The sequence below is a fragment of the Lemur catta genome, chromosome X (assembly GCF_020740605.2).
Source record: "Lemur catta isolate mLemCat1 chromosome X, mLemCat1.pri, whole genome shotgun sequence".
Taxonomy (NCBI): Eukaryota; Metazoa; Chordata; class Mammalia; order Primates; family Lemuridae; genus Lemur; species Lemur catta.
This window is the reverse complement of record NC_059155.1, coordinates 44105979-44124656: the sequence shown is the minus strand read 5'-3', so window position 1 is coordinate 44124656 and position 18678 is coordinate 44105979. Positions and strand designations below refer to the sequence as shown.

The 18678-nt window shown below is 39.8% G+C and overlaps 1 protein-coding gene across 1 annotated transcript in view; it reads right to left on the bottom strand.

Moving 5' to 3' along the window:
- Positions 1-323: 323 nt before the first annotated feature.
- The window catches only part of NEXMIF (neurite extension and migration factor), a 142135-nt gene continuing 123780 nt past the window's right edge, over positions 324-18678 (bottom strand). The window contains exons 2-5 of the mRNA XM_045538313.1: positions 8398-8523; positions 3343-7720; positions 2613-2742; positions 324-451 (exon numbers count right to left, since the gene is read on the bottom strand). Of these exons, the coding sequence (XP_045394269.1) occupies positions 2649-2742; positions 3343-7720; positions 8398-8476 (4551 nt within the window). The 5' untranslated portion in view covers positions 8477-8523 and the 3' untranslated portion in view covers positions 324-451; positions 2613-2648. The remainder of the gene's footprint in view (positions 452-2612; positions 2743-3342; positions 7721-8397; positions 8524-18678) is intronic.

Sequence of the window (18678 nt, the reverse complement as noted above, 5' to 3'; positions counted from 1 at the left end):
ATAACTGGTATGAGTCACTAATTTCTATGTTAAAAACATATAATGCACTGCAGGCCAATAAAAAAGGTCTTTTAAAATAGTGATTCTCTTTGGAGAAAGGGAAGAACTATGCCCTAGAATTGTCCCTTAATGGGCTCTATAGGAGCAACTGAAAAGAGCATTCACTCCAAAGGACTCATGATAGCAAGTTTTGACAAGGAAATGGTTTCCAACAGTCTCAGGCTGTCCTTCCCCACTCCCATCCCATTCTCCAAAGCTAAACTGATATTGAAAACAAACAAACAAACAAACAAACAAACAAAACGGGGACAACTGCTCCCATATTTATTTTTATAAAAACATGTTGTAGCCGTGGAACATTTTCTTTATTTCTTCTTTAATTGCCACCTTTTGATTACACAGAAAGCACTGCATTCCTGTAAGCCAGCAGGTGACTTTGAGGTTTGGAGTCCTGGGGATCACAACACAGGCAAAGTTAGTGATTCCAAGCCAAAATTCAGCTGTAAAACAGAACAAACAAAAACAAAACAAAACAAAACAAAGACCAGTTCCTAGGAACCAGCCATAGCATTCATAGCATTTAGCACAAACAGCTAGCTAACAGAATAGAGAAATAGAAGAAAGTGTTCCAGTTTGATTATTTTCCCTTTTGGATGGCAGCTGTAGGGCAGGAGACATGTTTCACTTGGTGCCTTTCCACTAAGTAATTTTCCAGGGCTCACTATGCACAGAGCATCAAAACCTAGGAATGGGCCTAAACCAGCCTCACAAAATGCTCCATACACTCATCTCCACAGACAGAAGAGACTGATGCTGGGAACACACACAATCAAGAACACAGGCTTGTTCATTACGCTACCTAGCTGTAAGTAGTAGAGCAGGCTGGTGAAAGGAATCATGGACCGAGAAGTGTGTATACTTATATACGTGACAGGCTTCCTTCCATTTCTCTGACTACTTTCAAATGTTGCTCCTCTGTTTGTGAATATATTTAGGTGGCAATGACTAGGTAGGATCATATTTTGCTTAAATTTTTCCTTTTGAAACATCTTCTCTTTTTTGTTAAGTTCCCTTTTTCCCCTACCCACTTATTTTCCACCCTCCCACCCCAGCCTATATATTCACAAGTTAATAGGTTAGTAACAATATTAGTAAGAATAGTAACAACAACGACAACCAACAACATTAATAATATTAATCCCCTATATCTGTATAGCACTTTACGATCTACAAAGCGCTTTCACATCCATTATCTCATCTGTGCCATAATGCATCAGTCATCAGACACACAGGCCTTCAACTGTGCAAGGAAAAGAGATCAAATGTTAGAAGTCAAGTGGTGAAAAAAGGGGAAGAAAAGGCTAGTAGTGAGGGATGCTGGAGCTGTGAAATTTTTAAAATGGGGGGAGGACTGAATAAAAATGTGATTTTAAAAATTTATATTAAAAATTGATACTTAAGTTTAGTGTATGGCATCAAATACTAGTCATCCTCAGACTGAGTATATATGGCCCAAATTAGTTGTTTCCACAAATTGTTCAGCTTATCTGATATATGTATTTAACTCATGGAAAGAAAAATTTGATTGAACTGAGATGCCTTAACATTTTCTTTCAATGACATTGGCATTGCAAGATTAAACATTTAAAGAACACTAAAGCCATGATATGAGTGCACTTTCGACAAAACTGGAATAAAACATTTAGAAAACTACTTAAATAAAAGCAATCTATGTACTTCATTTATCATTAGTGTTGATTTTATAGCTATTTTATAATTTATCCCAGACTATTATAAAATATATAAAACTGAGATATAAAGTATCAGCAATATAACTTTGCACTTTAAATATTTTTCAGCTACAGATTTTACTTTTAGAAAACAAACTTTCGAAGCAGCTGTTTTGTTTTCTTGTAAAAGGTTCTATAAATGCATATACTTGGGTCCCTGACGGACATAGCTATTGTGACTTTCAGACTTTTCCAACATTTTAACCCTTAGACAATGGAACAAAGAAATCTTAATTGTGCCTTGTTTAACTGTTCATGTTTCCACACAGTACAGTAGAGTTTAAAACTTTAAAAGAATGTATGTATGTATGTATGTGTGTATGTGTATACATATATATATACACACACATATGTATGTATACATTTAAAATCCATTAATGAGCTTTAAACTGTGGGGTGAATCTGTGAGATGAGGTAAGGAAATTTGGCACATTTCAAACAGTATCCTTTAAGTTTTGGTAAATTGTGTAACACAACATTTTTTCCACTGTGATCTACAGGTGCTATCCACATAAGTGGGGGTGGTTAATAGCAAGAATCACTGGAATGTTTCTAGTTAATTAAAAGGGACAAGCTCCCCAAATACTCACAACCAAATGTTGATATAGAAGTAAAAATATATACAGTACAGTCACTTGTTTGTAGTTTGGCACAATGTTTTCCATTTTTTCCCTTGTGGGTAAATAGTGCATAAACTACTTGTGCAACTGTATGATTTTTTAAGTCTTTTACATAGAACATCAGATTAAAGTTTGCTTCCAAAGACTTATTCCCACAATTTAAAATTCTTTTCTTTAAGCACTTACATGTCAACATACATACCACAAGGCATATTTTGAAAGAAAGAAAACACAAACATCAAATGTCTTTCTGGAAAAAGTGAGTCTCTTCTTCAAACACAGGTAAAACCCAAAATGCTGTTTCTGCTTTTAGGAGATTGTAGTCGGAATCCCTGCAGAAAAATCAAACAATTTATGCCATCTTAGTTAGTTTTAGTGTAAGTCCCACAAAGGGATCATACAATCTCAATTTGTTAACATCATACTAGATGCCGTATGATGCAGAGAAAGATACAAATAGCAGGGGGCACTAGAAAGCACTCCTAATTGCCACATGTTGAGATTTCGTCTTCCAACTATGCTCTTTTTGTTTAAATGATCTTGGCTTTTTGTCTAATGACTTTTTAATTCTGTTGTTCAGAATCTGTCTTACTGCAAAGCCCTTTCCTTCCCAAAATCATTCAAGAGCAAATTTTAGTTTTATTTTCTTAATAAGTAAAAAACAATGTTGAATAGCAGAAGAAAAAGTAGCCTTGTTAGAACTTATCCCTAGTCAAGCCACAACAAAATTGCCCAATCTTTTGGGTGGCGTAAAGATATAGAGATTTTCATGCACTTTTTTCTTTTGTTTTTAATCTGAAAAAGAAAGGAATGGGACAGTTTCTTTCATGCAAACTTTTGCTTTCCAGAGGGAAAAAATGAGGGACTGCGGATTTGGCAGGTAGTAGGAAAGCTAAGGGTGCATCATCTCAGTCATTTTGGTGCAGTATTACCTCGGTTTTTCAAAAGAAGCTGTCCCAGCCTCATCCTTGTGGACCTGTTCTCGCTCCATGTGCTTTCCCTTACACTTCTCATCTCTCAGGGCCTTGGAGCTGGATTTGTGACGATATAACTTTTTGTGTGTCGGTCCATTATTGCCTAAAGTGCTCGTGTTACTATACTTTTTATCAAAGAAGGCAGAGCGAGAGTCCTCGTTATAATCAGGCATGTTTGTACAACCAGGATCACCTATTGTTGCTTTCCCATTGCTTTTGCTCACACCCTTGATTGACCTGTGATTCTTAGTGGCTCCTGGAGACCCACTGTTGACCTTCTTCTTAGACTCCTGTGGTGTCCCAGCCAATATTTTGAGGGTTTTTAACTTTAGACTGTTGGACTCGGGGGAGTAGAATATGTTGGGGTCCCCATGGTGCTCCATGGGTTCCCAAAGGGGCTCTATGGAGGCCATCATGAATCTCTGTACATCTGCCATACCAGAGGCAATGTTGGACAAGATATAGGAAGGCTCCTGAAATTCCCGTTGGTCATCATCCAGGAGGCTGTTGGAGTTGGTGCCCATGCTTATGTCACTCCAGCCTGGGCTGCTTTCCTTCCCCAAAGCCCAATCTCCAGAAAGTCCCTTCTGACTTGGCATCTTCACAGAGGCCATAGGACCACCATGTTGGATACATTCAGCCAATGTCTTCCCAGTGGAAGATATGTTGTTAGTTTGGCCTTCCCCACGGCCAATGCCAATTTGCATTTTCTCTCCATTGATGGCAGCTATGTATTTCCCTTTCTTTGCTGACTTAGGGACCTGGCGGGAGGGTTTGCCAGGTGGCTTTTCAATCCCTTTGTTGTTGGCTTTGAGGGATTTTTTCCTGGTGTTTTTCTGAGAAGAGCTTTGGTTCACAGCCCCACTCTTGCTGGGTGAACTTTTCTTTCTTGATTTTGACACTTTGTTGTTGGTACTAATTTGACCAGATGGATCATTAAATGTTGACAGGCAAGCGTTTTTTGGGAGTAGGCTGACAGAATCTTCATCATTGAACATATGGAACTGAAACTGATGGTTATTTAAAGTAAATCCATCATCCACTTGGACCTGCCGTGAAAGGGTACTGCAGTCCCACTTGATTTTCTCCATGCTTCCCAATGGTCCTGGGACACCCTCTTGGAACCCCTTCAGTGTTCCTAGTGTCTTGATACTCTCGCATCTGGTAATTTGAGGGGAAAGACTGGGGGTGTCAGGTGGCGACATCTCTGAAAGGGAAGAGTGGCGGAATTTGTCAGGAGTGAAGTTAGAGATATCCAGGAGGTCAGTGGACTCCTTTAATGGTGCTATCTCATCAATGCTCTGCTGGATCACCAGCTTGGGGCTGCAATGGGCCAGGAAGTCATCAGTGATATCATCATCACCATCTTTTTCACAGGGCTTCAAGCTTAGGGAGCAATAATTGCTTGAGCTGACAGAGAGTGGGGCCATTGACTCAAAGCTAAAGAGCCGACCATCATCCATATTGACTGGGCCTTGCTGGAAAGGAAAGCAGATCTCTCCATTACTAAAGTGACATAATTGATAAGAGTTATCAGATGGGAGTTGGGTATCTTGCACGGAAGCATATAGGACCTTGTTGCAACTACTGCCACCACTATTGAGGCAGATTGGACTGTATGCTGAAACTGTGAGGTTATTTTCCATGGGGACTACTTGGGAGGCTCCATATTCATTGGACTGGGTTGGAGATATCTCCCTTGAGACTTCAGCCATGAATTCCTGGGGGCCAGAAGTAGCCTTGTTGGGCCACACGTTTCCATAGTTGTTTGATTCCATTTTGAAGTTATGAGATGACTGCTGCAGCTCAGAGTCAGAGGATGAGGAGAGCACACAGTCCTGGGCAGGCTGGAGAGGTACAAATGATTTTTCAGTTTGAGTGAGGCTGTCTTCATTTTGCTCTGGAGGATGGTGGGTGAAGTATGAGATACTAGTATTATTTGACAAGTCAGAAGCATCTAACAATGTCTGCAGATACCCTCCAGGGATAACAGGTATATTAGTGGCAACACTAGCAGATGATAGAGGAATTTCAGAAGAGCAGGTGGTTGGTAGAAAAGTGGAATTCTTAGAAGCCTTTGCCTCATGAAATTCAGATAGATGGGAACTGTTTGGGATCCCAGGAATAACTTCATTCTTTAAATTAGCCTTGGAGGATTGGTCTTCCAAGAGAGGGCTCATTTGGACCATTGGCTTGCTTTCTTGCCCAGCAGCTTTAATTTTCTTGGATTTTAACCTGGCTTCACTTTTAAATTTGATTTTATTAAGCACTTTCCTCTCTGGCCCCTTAAACTCTGTGTCTTGGGCTTTGACTTTCACTGAGTCAGGACCTGTGAGATCATTTAAATGTGATCCATTTGCACAGCTGGGGGCAGCAAGAGGTACTGACTTCAGTGTACCTTTTAGGCCTCCATCTTCTTTACAATTACTAGCTTGCTTCTGATCATTGCAGAATGAAACCTGCTTACTACTTGCTGAAGTTTCCATGGATGGGATTCTTTGAATCCTGTGCCTGTTGCCAAGTTTAGATTTCCGTTTGCGAGCAGGTGGCAGGAATGACACCTCAAAGCTACCTGGTTCAAAGCTTTGCTTTTGGCATAAGGGTGTCTTGATGGAGTCTGTGTTGCTGTTTCTCTGCTTCTTCTTCTTCTGCCAGAAGCCCTTCAAGGGTGCCAGCTTGGCATATTTGCTCAGCTGATTCTCACTCAAATTCACTGTTGTCTCATTGGCATTCACCTTACCCAACTTCACTAGCATGTTCTTCTCACCTTTAAAGCGGTTGATGATAATATATTTGATAATAACAGGGGGCTCCTTACGGGTTACTTTTCTTCTCTTTTTGGGACACCATTCATCATCATCTTCCTCTTTGGAACCACCTGGCAGCCATTCTTTCCTCTCATTTACTTTTTCACCCTCTAGTGAGTCAACATCATATAGATAATCTTCACTGTATCTGACTTTTCTCTTGGCTCGCAGCCCATAGTTCTGCTGGGAGGAGGAGCTGCCAGAATTAGTGTCCCGAGCCATATAGCGGCTACAGTCCTTGATCTCACCCATGGAATCATATGAAACCTCAATGAAGGAACTATCATCACTGAAATTCCCTGATGTCTCCAAGGAATTAGCAAGATGGTCCTGTTTTGGATTCTTAAATTGCCCTACCTCAGTCTCACTGCATGGTTTATTTAAGGCAGATTTTTCTCCATTATCTTTTCCATCTTTTTTCTCTGCACCTTTGTCTTCCTGTCCTTCTTCTTTGCCTTTCTTCTTGTCCAAGATTTTATCTTCCTCTCCCCAGATGATGCTCATGTCAGGGACCTTGAATTGGGAAAGATCACTGCTCTGTTTCAGTGCTCCACTCTTAGACTCACGCTTTGGACAGGTAGTAAAGACATTGGGGAAAAAGTTGAATTGGGCATCCTCCTGCATCAGAAGGGTAGTCTTGTCACGAACATTGTCCTGAAAGGACTCATATCGAATTTTCAGGGAGCAGACATCACTGCCCAGTGTTGACTCATCATCATCGAACATGTAGTTATCCACATCTTCTTCAGAGAATAGGTTGACAGAAAGTTCATTCTTGGAACAGAGGTCAAGTAGTTCAATCTTACTCTCACTAATGAAAGTCTCAAAGTAACCCCAATCCTGACTGGGATTTGCAAGCAAAGCTTCTTCTGTATTGCACTTATCTAACAGTAATGCCTCATAATAACTTTTCTGAGCTGGATCCTCCAAGTCGATGTCAGGTTTCTCAGCTTCTCGTCTATCTCCTACCCTTGATTTATGCAGGGGGAAGCCTAGGAGCTGGTCTGAGAGCAGCTGCTCTCCGTATTTCATGTTTTCTCCGGCATTGATGCACTGAATCCCTATATCAGAGACTGCACACGTTTCATAATCCCTATTTAGATCACCAACTTTCAGACTGATCCCTGGCTCAGGATCTACTGCATCCTTGGATTCCATGAAGCAGCCCAAGCAAGTCCGGCTTGGCTGCATGAGGCAGTCCCCATTCAGAGCTGACATGCCTGCAGGCTCCATTATGGCAAATGGAGCTTTCTCACACTCATTGGGCAGTGACCATGTATTCAGGCCTTTTGTAACACCAGATGTGAGGGAGATGGCATTAACAGAAGCACTGTTAGCAGCATGCTCAGGTGCTTCAATCAGCCCCAAAGGAGAGGAAGGGCTCTGCATACAGGGCTTCTTAGAGGGTAGAGGCAGGAGACCCCTGGGATACATCAGGGTCTCTTTTTGTGCCACCGGTATAGGCTGGATTGGTGCAGCAGCTTCTAGAGCTGCAAATGACTTCATTGCCATATCCTGGTCCTCTGAGTCTAGAGAAAAGGGAAAGAAATGACAGGAATAAAGTTAAGGGTCTTAGACCAGAGTAATTAACACTCTTCCCCTTGATCAGTTTCTGGTACTTGATCTTATTATAAGCTAAACTTCCACTTCTCTAGTTTGGAAATCAAAACCACAACATTGAAAAACAACCTTGATTTTACATTGAATATTCATGCAAGTGAAAAATAATAATTCTTTAGGCCCAGCTTCTTCCTCAGAGAAAGACAGAGTCCTCCATAGAAATGAGGAAAGAATTGGACTGCTTGATCAATTGCAAAGTCAAGGCTTTTGGGGGAAAATGCTCAGATGGGACATTTATAGTTTTGAGCTATATGGCTCAGGACCATCCTGCAGACTCATGTTCTGGAAGCTCCTAGTGATTCTAGAAGTTCCAAGCCTCACATCAGAGCATATTTCTAAATCACTAGGAATTTTGAGGAACTTCATCTGACATAGATGATTTGGGAGGGCAAGGGGGTCAGATTCAATGCCTCTTAGAGATGCTTCTAGCACAGTTAGAGATTTGGTGGAACGAAGTTTACAATTAACATCAATCTCAGAGGCATTCTGGACTCAACCTGTCCCAACTTTGTGGATACTGAAAATCCATAGTAATAACCAAGGACTACTGGGAGAGATATTATATACTGTAATTAAATTCTCTTACCATTTTCTTTGACCCCATTAATCAGAGTGCTTTCTCCGCTGGCTGAGGCAACAATAGCCTTATCTTGTTGGTTATCCATGAATGTAACCTCTTATTGTTTCATTCCAAGTCCAAATGCTGTCCAACCTGCACATTTCAAATATATAATGTCAGTCATTAAATTTGTTTTATTCTGTGATTTACAGGTTACTTAGGCTAGAGGGGTCTTAAAAGGCTCACTAGAATTTATCTGTTTCCAGATTGGCTTCATTACTGCTTGTGTTTTTGTTTCATAGTTTATACCTCCCATATAAATCAATTTGGAAACTCACACTTCATTCATACATCCTAGATCCTTCTATCCCCTCTAAGTCACTATACTATTCAAAGCTGAAATCTTAGGAAGCAGGCAAACTTACCCCTTCTTCCAGATAGTACCAAAATTAACCTAATCATGAATGCCCAATTAGGAAACACGCAAAGCAGAGTTCAGACTAAACTGAGATAAGGGGTGTATGCACATGGAGATGAGCTTTATTTTTATTTGCTTCATGTATACTTCACATGATCAGAAGTTCTTCAAAAACAAACCAATTCATACATATACCCACATATACATCACATTCAGGTTTTCTCTCTCTGTGCCTTAAAAATTGACTGCTAAGGTTAAAGGAGATAGAGAATTCCCCTTGGCTTCTCAATGTTCAGAAACTTAACTTGGATTTTAACAAGAATCCTTCCAAGCTCTCAGCAAGATTTTAAAATGTGTCTACAAAGATCTAGATTTTCTGAAAAGGATCCAACATCATCTGGTATCTTTAGGACTTAGTTTCTATAGCTTCTGACTTCCTGTCCACCTACCTACCTGAGTGGTAGGTATATACAAAATTATAGGAGACAAGATTGAGATACCTACCATGTGCCAATACAACATCTATAAATCCCTATTTATTCCAGTCCCCTGTCTCCTAGACCTCCTCCCCAGCCAAGTATCTATCCCTTTATTAAAAACACATGCCACTGATAGCCAAGCAGCTATTAGAAGAATCTCAACTGTATATTCACTTATCCTAATACATGCACATTACTATAAAAGGTGGGTCCAACATTGAGGGAACAAGAAGCAGTAAGAGTTTCACATTATTCAATCTATAAGACATTTTTATCTATCTGGGCCTATTTCTTTATCTATAAAATAAGAAATCTGTATTATGTAAGCTCCCAGTTTTGAAAATGTTAGATGACTCTGGGTTTCCCCTAACACTTACATATTAGAATTACCAAATTTTCTTCTCATTTTATATGAGACCTAACTTTATGAGTAGCCAATAAACCATGGATGCCAGAGAAAAGAGAAAAAGATGTATTTACACAAAAGAAGGGCTAGAGAGTTTTAGAAGGTGGAAAGGAGTGGGTAGCAATGTTGAAATCCCCACCTTTTGGCAAGGAGGGCTCATTTGTAATGGAATCAAATGAACACATCAGATAGCTGCCTCTGCTTCAAAGAGGACCCTATGGGTCAGATGGAATCAAATTGCCATCATGGATTGCTCTGTGCATTTCTTTTTTAAGGAATTCTGTAGAACTTCAGGTATCATTTACCCCTCTTTTACCCCTCCACTAATTCCATCTTGGCAAGGACTTGATAGGAGCAAATTATTTGTAGATTTCAATAATTTAATGTCTTCTTGTCCTTTACATTTATAGTTAACTACAAGTAAGTCCATTTTTATCACCAGGAAGACCAAGGCACAGAAAGAGAGGCTGTGATAGCTGAGGTCTAAAACAACATAATGATAGATCTATGAAAGGAACCCAAGTCTCCTGACCAAGAGAACAGGTGTTTTTTTTTTCTTAAAACACAAAATGCCTTCCCCATAATTCTTACCACTTTCAACCCCTGGCCAAAACAGGGCTACAGAAATACAAGTTTCCACATGTTACTGATCTATACTTCTACCCCCTTTCAGGTAATGAGACAAAGAAAGAACAGCTGCCTCAGACAAGTATTGACCATGAGTAAAAATTAATGTACCAGGAAATATATATAGAAACAGTATACTTAAGTATCAACAATTATCCAACTTGTCAGACAGGACACAAATACTACATCATGGGACATATTAGTGCTTCTGTAACTTTACTCTAGGATGTTATTTCCCTAAGAACATAAATTTTCTCTAATGGAAAAATCTGACCAAGCACCCAGGATTTATGGCTTTGAAGTAAAAGGAATCTTACTGGGTTGAGAATAGAACAGAGATACAATTTGGCAAGAGATAAATAAGAGGTGCAGTGGATGTGGGAGCCTGATGAGTTGGGAGGTGGAAAGGAGTGAATGAATGCTCACTAGGTGTTAGGCTACATATAATTACAGAAGTTACTTCATTTTGGATATATAATTGTAAGGTTGGTTATATTAGGTTCCCATTTTTTTCAAAAGGGAAAACTGAGTATATAGATATGAACTTAATGATTATCAATAATTTGGTCCTTTGTTCTCCAGAATTAGAAGGCTAGACCCTGAGCAGACAATCCTGTAGTCCTTTCCTATGAGTTTTCAAATCTTAGCTCTAAACGAGACAGCTAAATGTACATAGTTTCCTACATTTTTATTTACTTATACCTTGGCTGCTTATAAAAATGATTTTGGAGAAGGATTATAACTTCTCATAGTTACAATACAAAGAGCTCTGGGCTTGCTTTAGCTTTTTCCCACTGATTTGGCATTTTAGGACAGTAAATTAGGTGGGTTTTTAAAAATCTATTTTGAGCTAAAATTGATTAACACTTTTGGAAGAATGTACAACAAATTGCTTTGCTGATCATAGTAATTCACACAGCATAATGGCATTAAAATAACAATAGCACAAAGACAGGTATTTTGAAGCAAGGAAATGCTCAATTAAACTAGAAAAGCAATCCCTCCTATTTGCCCTTCCCCTCACTTGGGCCTGAAGAAGGCTCATAGATTCTGTCCCAGTAGGCTGCTATGCTCTTCCACAGAGGCCTTGAAGCCTTAGATCTCAGAGTCTAGATGACTCACATCAACATCTGTGTTGGGGGTTGTCCCTGGCTTTTCCCAACTGTGAAGAAAAAGCAAGGCAAAAAAGTAAATCATGTGTTTGCTTATGGGCCTGGAACAACATAGCCTTTGGGGTTTGAGTAGTGCCTATCTCTGGGATGCCAGTTTAAATCAATTGAACAAATTTACTAGATACTACCTGTGGTCATGGTATTGTATCAGGCACTGAAGTAGAAAACGCAGATGAATGAGACTAGATCCCTGTTCTCAAAGCGCTCAGAGTCTAGTGGGGAAAACAAGCCATATACAAATCATAATATAAGTACAATATACTGAAAGAGAGGCAGAAAGTTTTTTATAGGAGTCCCAAATGGAGAGAAATTATTCCATTTCTGGAGAGATCAAGAAAGTCTTCACTAGAACCAGCAACATTTAAGAAGGAGCTTGAAGGATGACCTTTCTGGAGGTGGGAATGGGGAAGTACAGTGTAAAGAAAGGTATTCCAGGCTGAGGGACCTTCATGAAGCGCCACGAGTCTCCCCAACACTCCTGCCTATCCTCTGAACAACTGCTATAGAATCATAGGCCTGAAAACTTACCTTAAACATTTCTGTTTTGCATTGTATACAACACCAGTCTCAATCCTCAACCTCTTAAATTGTATCCTCTTTTCATTCTGTTTATTTCCCCCATATCCTCCCAAATATTCTACCCCTTTATGCTCCTTTAATATTCAATACCATTTTTTTTTTGTTTCTAGGCATCTTGCATGTGATATTCTCTGCTCGGAATCCCTCTCCTGTTCCCCTATTCCTTCCCTCCCTCCCTTTCCCAGCCTCCCTTTCACCTCTCTGTCCTCTTCCCTACTCAATTTTTCTTGACGCATTCCTTGACTCTACCCATTCCACACAAAATTAGTTTCTGTCCTCTGTGTTCTCAAAGAATTTTGATCTCCTCTGTGTTTATGACTTTATACAAACATTACTTCTTTATATCTGATACCCCTAAAAGACTAAGCGCCTCCCCAACTCCACTGGATCTTGCTCACATAGTTCTTATAATATGGTATGTACTGTAAAAATCAGTCAAACAATGATGTTGACTGGTAAGAAAAGATAGGGGGAGAATTCAGGGAACAGTAAGTGTTTGACTGAAATAGGTAGACAGAACAAAATATGCCTGACAAGATAAACTGAAGCTATATTGTGGAGACCAATCAAACTGTAATTGAGGAAGGCACTGAAGGGTTTTGAGCAGTGGAGAACATTAGGACCACTGAAAGTGGAAGAGACAGAGGTAGGGAGATAGGTTGGGAGACAATGCTCAGGTGTGAGATGTCAAGAAGAATAGAATTAGGGAAGAGGAAATAGAAATAGAAAGGAGATGTTAGACTCAGATCCAACTGCAGAGGTGTGATGTATAGACTTGGAGAATGATTTAGATATAATGACACGTAAGGGAGCAGTAGTCAGCATATAGAGAAGAGAGAAGTCAAGGAATTGACAGATAGCTGTGAAAGGAACATCATGGGTGGCTGGATTCCAGGACAGAGTAGCCTCAGAAATACTGGTGCCAGGAAATTCTTGGGAATAAAGCAAAGTGGGTGAGTAAGAAGCCTGTCAGGTCCAACATGGCTAATAAAGCTAACCAGGACCTTAGCTACCACACTGGAAAAGAAGCAACTGACCAGCAAGCTGTTACAGATGGGGACTCTACAGGTTTGGTTAGGGACTGTGACGAAGCAAAGAGATGGTGCTGCTGTAGCAAACAGGTCCACAGAAGATTTTCCAGGCTAGCCCAGCTAGTTCTATCTAGTCTGATTCTTCCTAGTCCAGTTCCAGAAAATATAATGAATGACAGAATCAGCAACAGTACAGAGAGCATATTCTTATTCATAATTCTGCTTGGTTAATTCCATTTTCTGATATCTACCAGGATTTCAAGACCCTAGATAAGAAATATGCAGGTATGATGCTTTTAAGTACAAAAAACATGTGTAAATGAGCAACCGCACAAGTTTTAAAAATATTAAGTGTGCAAAAGACATCAAACAGAGATGATAACAGTTACACACCAAAGAATTCTATATATCTCAAAGGTAAAGTATGAATCTATTTCATCTCTCATGATATGATTTCAAAATTCAAAAAATGTATGCAAAAACTCATATAGAAGAGGTGATGTCATATAATGGACAGAGTACAACCACTAACTAGCTGGGTGTCCTCATACAAGCTCCTTCCCTTCACTGGTTTTATTAGTTATACAATAAAGGAGATGAACTAGATTATATCTAAGGGTTCTTCTAGCTCTGAATAATCTGAAATTCATTTAATTTTGTTTTTTCCAATTTTTAAAAATTGAAATTACATGTACAAGGAAAAATTGACACACACGAAGGAGTTCTGATTTAAGTTTTGTGTGATATTGAGATTAGCTTAAGTTATATACTTGAGGAAACTCTTTACTCCCTTCCACCTCATGTCCCTTCCTTTATGCCTCTGATTTTTATACATTCATACCCCAGTCCTGTCAGAGGCAGCAAGTACAGTGCTGCTGCTGATGACAGGGCACTGTATGTTCTACTTGCCTTCATTTGGCCACCACCAATCTAACAGGGGCCCTCTTTACCATCAGGTTCCTGGGCAGAAACAATAGTAGCTGCATTTTTGTCCTAGCTCAGCGGCTCAACATTTGGGTCTCCCTTCACCCTTTTTTCCCTTCCCCTTCCATTCTTATCTGCAGCATCTTTGTGACATTACTCTAAAGAGACTTTCAAGGAGAGCAGGTGCATAAGACCATAAATCAATGTGACAGTCTGTGAAAATGCATTGTTTATGTTAAAATACTATACAAATGCTAGAAAACAGAATATTCGTTAAAACCTGAATTAGGGGAAGAAAGAATAAGCAGAGGCACTAATAGGCTCAAGTCAGGAATAGCCAGCCTCCCCACACTTAACTTTTAAACTTTAAGACTTCTAGGTAGCTCAACTTCACTGGCACATCCCAGAGAGTTCTTTTGCCTTTGTAAGAGAATTTTACTCTCAGGAATTCTGCCTGCTTTCTTTCTTAAGTCCAAGGAAAGAGTGGTAGAGGAGTCCAATCACTGTTTGTCAGGTAAAGGATGGGTATTTCTTTCCAAAGAGTCACTTTTATTCTTGACTCTAGACCCATATTGACAGTATAATGGCATATTAAGCACAGAGAGACCAACCTAGAACACCCATTGATGTGTGCAAGATGGTGAGTGCTTGGAAGGACCATGCCACTGTAGTTTTGCCCTTTATAAGAATGGGTTTATACAAGGACTGTGTCCTAATCGCAGAGTGCCTTTGTTGCCAGGCAGCACCAAGTTACATTCAATGCTTGAGTGCAGTAACTTTAGGCTGAATTATCTTTTAACTTTCTGTATATGGTTTCTAATCTCTTTTCTTATTACTAATCTATTTTGTTAATTGCATTCTAAAAAATGTTATTAAATTCTTTTCAGAAATATAATCACTGAACCACAGCGCTGGAAGGATCTTGGAAGACAGTTTAATCCCAAACTCCCCATTTTACAAATGGGGTAACCAAAGTCCCAGAAAGGGGAAACCACTTGCCAATGTTGCACAGTAAGTTGGTAACACATATACAGAAACTTGGATGTGTGTTACCTTCTAGTCCAGAAATATCCCCGTGGTACCAAGTTACTTACCAGGTGGAATATAAAGTATAAATAAAAATAACCACTAATCAGAGGACTACTAACTTTATGTTTATCTTTATTGGAGGAAATGTGTCACAACTAAGAAAGCTGCCCTTGTTTATCCCAAGATGGGGAGTGGAAGGAGGTGGGGATAAAGCCCAAATCCATCTGGGAAGTAGGCACTGTTCTTCCAGCTTCTGGATTCTAGAGCTCTGTGTTGTCACCCTGAGGCATACCAGTCCAAGAACCACCTTTCCCCCTTAGACACACACACACACACACACACACACACACATGCACACACACATTGTGCACATTCAAAAAAATCATGGTGTCTTTCTTCTTCCATTGTGGAAGCAGGATGCTGCACAAAGGACCAGAAGTTGGAAGATGAGCAGAGCTGGGAATTCATATGAAACACCTGTTTCTGCTAAGGGTCAAAGGACTCAGGTATCCTCCACTAGTAAGTGGACTCCACTGGGGTATCTCTTTATTACCCACTTATATGTGGAGAAAAATACTTTAAGATGAATTTGGCCATTTACAAAATACTTTGTTACAAAATTTTTATTCAACACAGGAAAGGAAAATTTCAATAACTGCACAAAAGCACCCAGGGACACTATAACATACATTTATAAGGCTGGGTCTCTCCACCCCCATTAGAAGCACTTTCCTCACATTCCTTTAATTTTCTACATGGAACTAGGAATGGGCTATCCAGGAACAAGAGAAATATTAGAGGTACAAGATGAGGGGGGGTGCATCAGAAAAAAAGAGGGGTTGGGCCTAAGAACAGGTATGTTGCCATTCTAGTTAGAGTTCTGTAATAGCCTAGCAATCACCTATCTCTATCATCTCTCTATTCTGACCCCCCCACAAATCATTAATGTCACCCATACCCAAGGCAGTAAAAAAGCCCTCAGAGCACCACAGTCTGAAATAGCTCCTCAAGGAATCTTCCCCAGCACTCAAGCCAATCCTGGCTGATGCCCAAAGCCATACAGATGGCATTCTGGGGCCCTGTGCTCATTAAAGTCTGCACAGGAAACACCCATTGCACGTGCAATTCCAAAGCCCACATTCGTTGAACAGCAACAGTCGGTTCTGTGGGAGTCTTCCCAATTCTAGCAGCCAAATCCAGAGTAGGGAAGAACTTCTAGGGGCCAAATTTCTAGAAGTTCACCTACTGATGGGAAAAACAAGTCCTGGAGAGGCCGAGGAAAGTGCTTTCTTTCCTAGTGATCCTGGCTTTCTTAGGTTTCTTTGCAGTCTTCTCATCTACTGATAGGGCCAAGTGTTAAAATGACTGCTTTCTGCTTTACCATTTCTGTGCCGGGATCTGGGCTCACTTGCAACATCTAACCTCCAATACGGTAGCCACTAGTCATGGGTAGCCACTTAAATTTAAATGTAAATTAACTGACATTAAAACTTCAGTTCCTCATACTAGAAAAATTTCAAGTGCTCAGTAATCACATGTGACTAGTGGTTACTACATTGGACAGAGCAGGTACAGAACATTTTCATTATCACAGAAAATTCTACTAAATAGCACTGTTATTCTTACTCCCTAATTATCTAGTCACCTTCTCTATTTTTGTGGGCTGGCCTAGCATTTTATTTATTTTATTGGTCTCAAGTGTGGAGGGTTGATGTCATCATATTCCTCAATTCATTAGTGATCCAAGAAAAACTTCTCTCGTGCTATTATTCATTTATTCTTGTTTATTTCTATACTCTTCCATAGGTAACCATTCTAATGTGGTAAATGTGTATTTTGTTCATGTGTGTTCATTTAAAAGGTGTATTATTGTATGTGTATATTTTAAATTTTATGTAAATGGTATGCTAGATATCTCATTCTTTTAATTGTTATTACTAACCATGTTTTTAAGACTCATTCATATTTCTATGTGCATATCTAATTTGTTGCTTTTATCTGCTGTATAATGCTCTATGGTTGTGGTCCCCAACCCCTGGGGTCACAGCCCGGTACCAATCCATGGCCTAGTAGGAACTGGGCTGCGCATTACTGCCTGATGAGCTCTGCTTCATTCTCCTCCAACCCCATCCGTGGAAAAATTGTCTTCCCTGAAACATGAAACTTAGGAACCATAGAAATGGAGGTGGAGGGCACAGCAGGAGGTGAGCGGCCGGCGAGCCAGTGAAGTTTCATCTGTATTTACAGCCGCTGGGCTCCCTGTCGCTGGCATTACTGCCTTAGCTCTACCCCCGCCAACCCCCTCTTGGAAAAATCGTCTTCCATGAAACCGGTCCCTGGTGCCAAAAAGGTGGGGGACCACTGCTCTATGGTATGCACCCACCACATTTTACCTATTTCCTTGCATTATGATAGACACCCAGGATGCCTGGCCTAGCACTTTACAGAATTCTTTGTTGGAGTTCTTGGCGCCACAGAAAATCTTCAAAGAAAATCATAACCAAAAGTACTCATTATTTGGGTGTGTGACCTCAGTTTTAATTGTGGGTATCTTAACTCCCTGTAATATAGACTTTTGTACTATCCTTCAATATTCTTACTCATATTACTCTGCCTGTTATTGATCATTGTCCATTTTTTGCTTGGCTCTGATCCTACATGAGGTTTCTTCCTTATTCTTAATTTCAAATAATGGTTTTCCATTGGTATTTGGCTTTGATTACCTGGACTTAGGTTATTATCTCATAAATTCACTTATCTCTTTTGTTTATTTCTGACTTTTCCTACATCTTCTTTTCTTTGCTTTGCTACCACTCAAGATTCAGTGTGATGGGTAGTTTCCTGGCTAAAATTTTCTCTGAGCAGTGGAGATTAGGAACCTAATGGAGACAGGGTTGCTATACTGACAGCCAGAGACATCCAGGGCCTGATGGGAGGTTTCATGTTCTCTGTTAGCTTGACACACCAGGGAAATAACCTTTTAATCCAGTGCAGCATATTTCATTTATTGTAGTGTTATCTAGTTTGAAGATGTTATGAAAAACATCCCCAGAGAGATTAAAGATTTCAAAAACATCCCGAGTTTGAACTTAATTCAACTACTCCAGAAGGCTAAAACAACGGAAGATGACCTTTTAGGCACTTCATATGCCAGGCCCTGTTAGGCCAGATAATGTCATGCCAAATTAGAATGTTTGCCTCCTGGGGGAGAGGAGGATAGGTGGGAAGGAGGGGTTGTGGGTATGTGTTTTAATTAAAATCATCTGTTACTGCTAATGATCTAACATTAGAAAATTAATAATTTACAGAGATACAAAGAAGGAACTGAACAGGGCACACATGATGTCATTAAGATGGCAGAAGCAAAATGAATCTATATTCTAATCAACTTTGGTAAGTGGTATAGAAAAATTGGAACTAATTTAGAGGAAAAAAAGTCCAGAACAAGAGGACTCAAAACTGATGTTTAGCTCAGGGGAGAAAATTCAAGAAATGTGCTTTGTGTTTTCAGATACTTGAAGATCTATCACAAAAGAGTGAAACTAAACTTGTTTAGTTTGACCACAATGGAAAGTAACTTGAGGGAGGAAGACTGTAGCTCAACATATGGATCAACAGAAATGTCCATAGATGAAATGGGTGC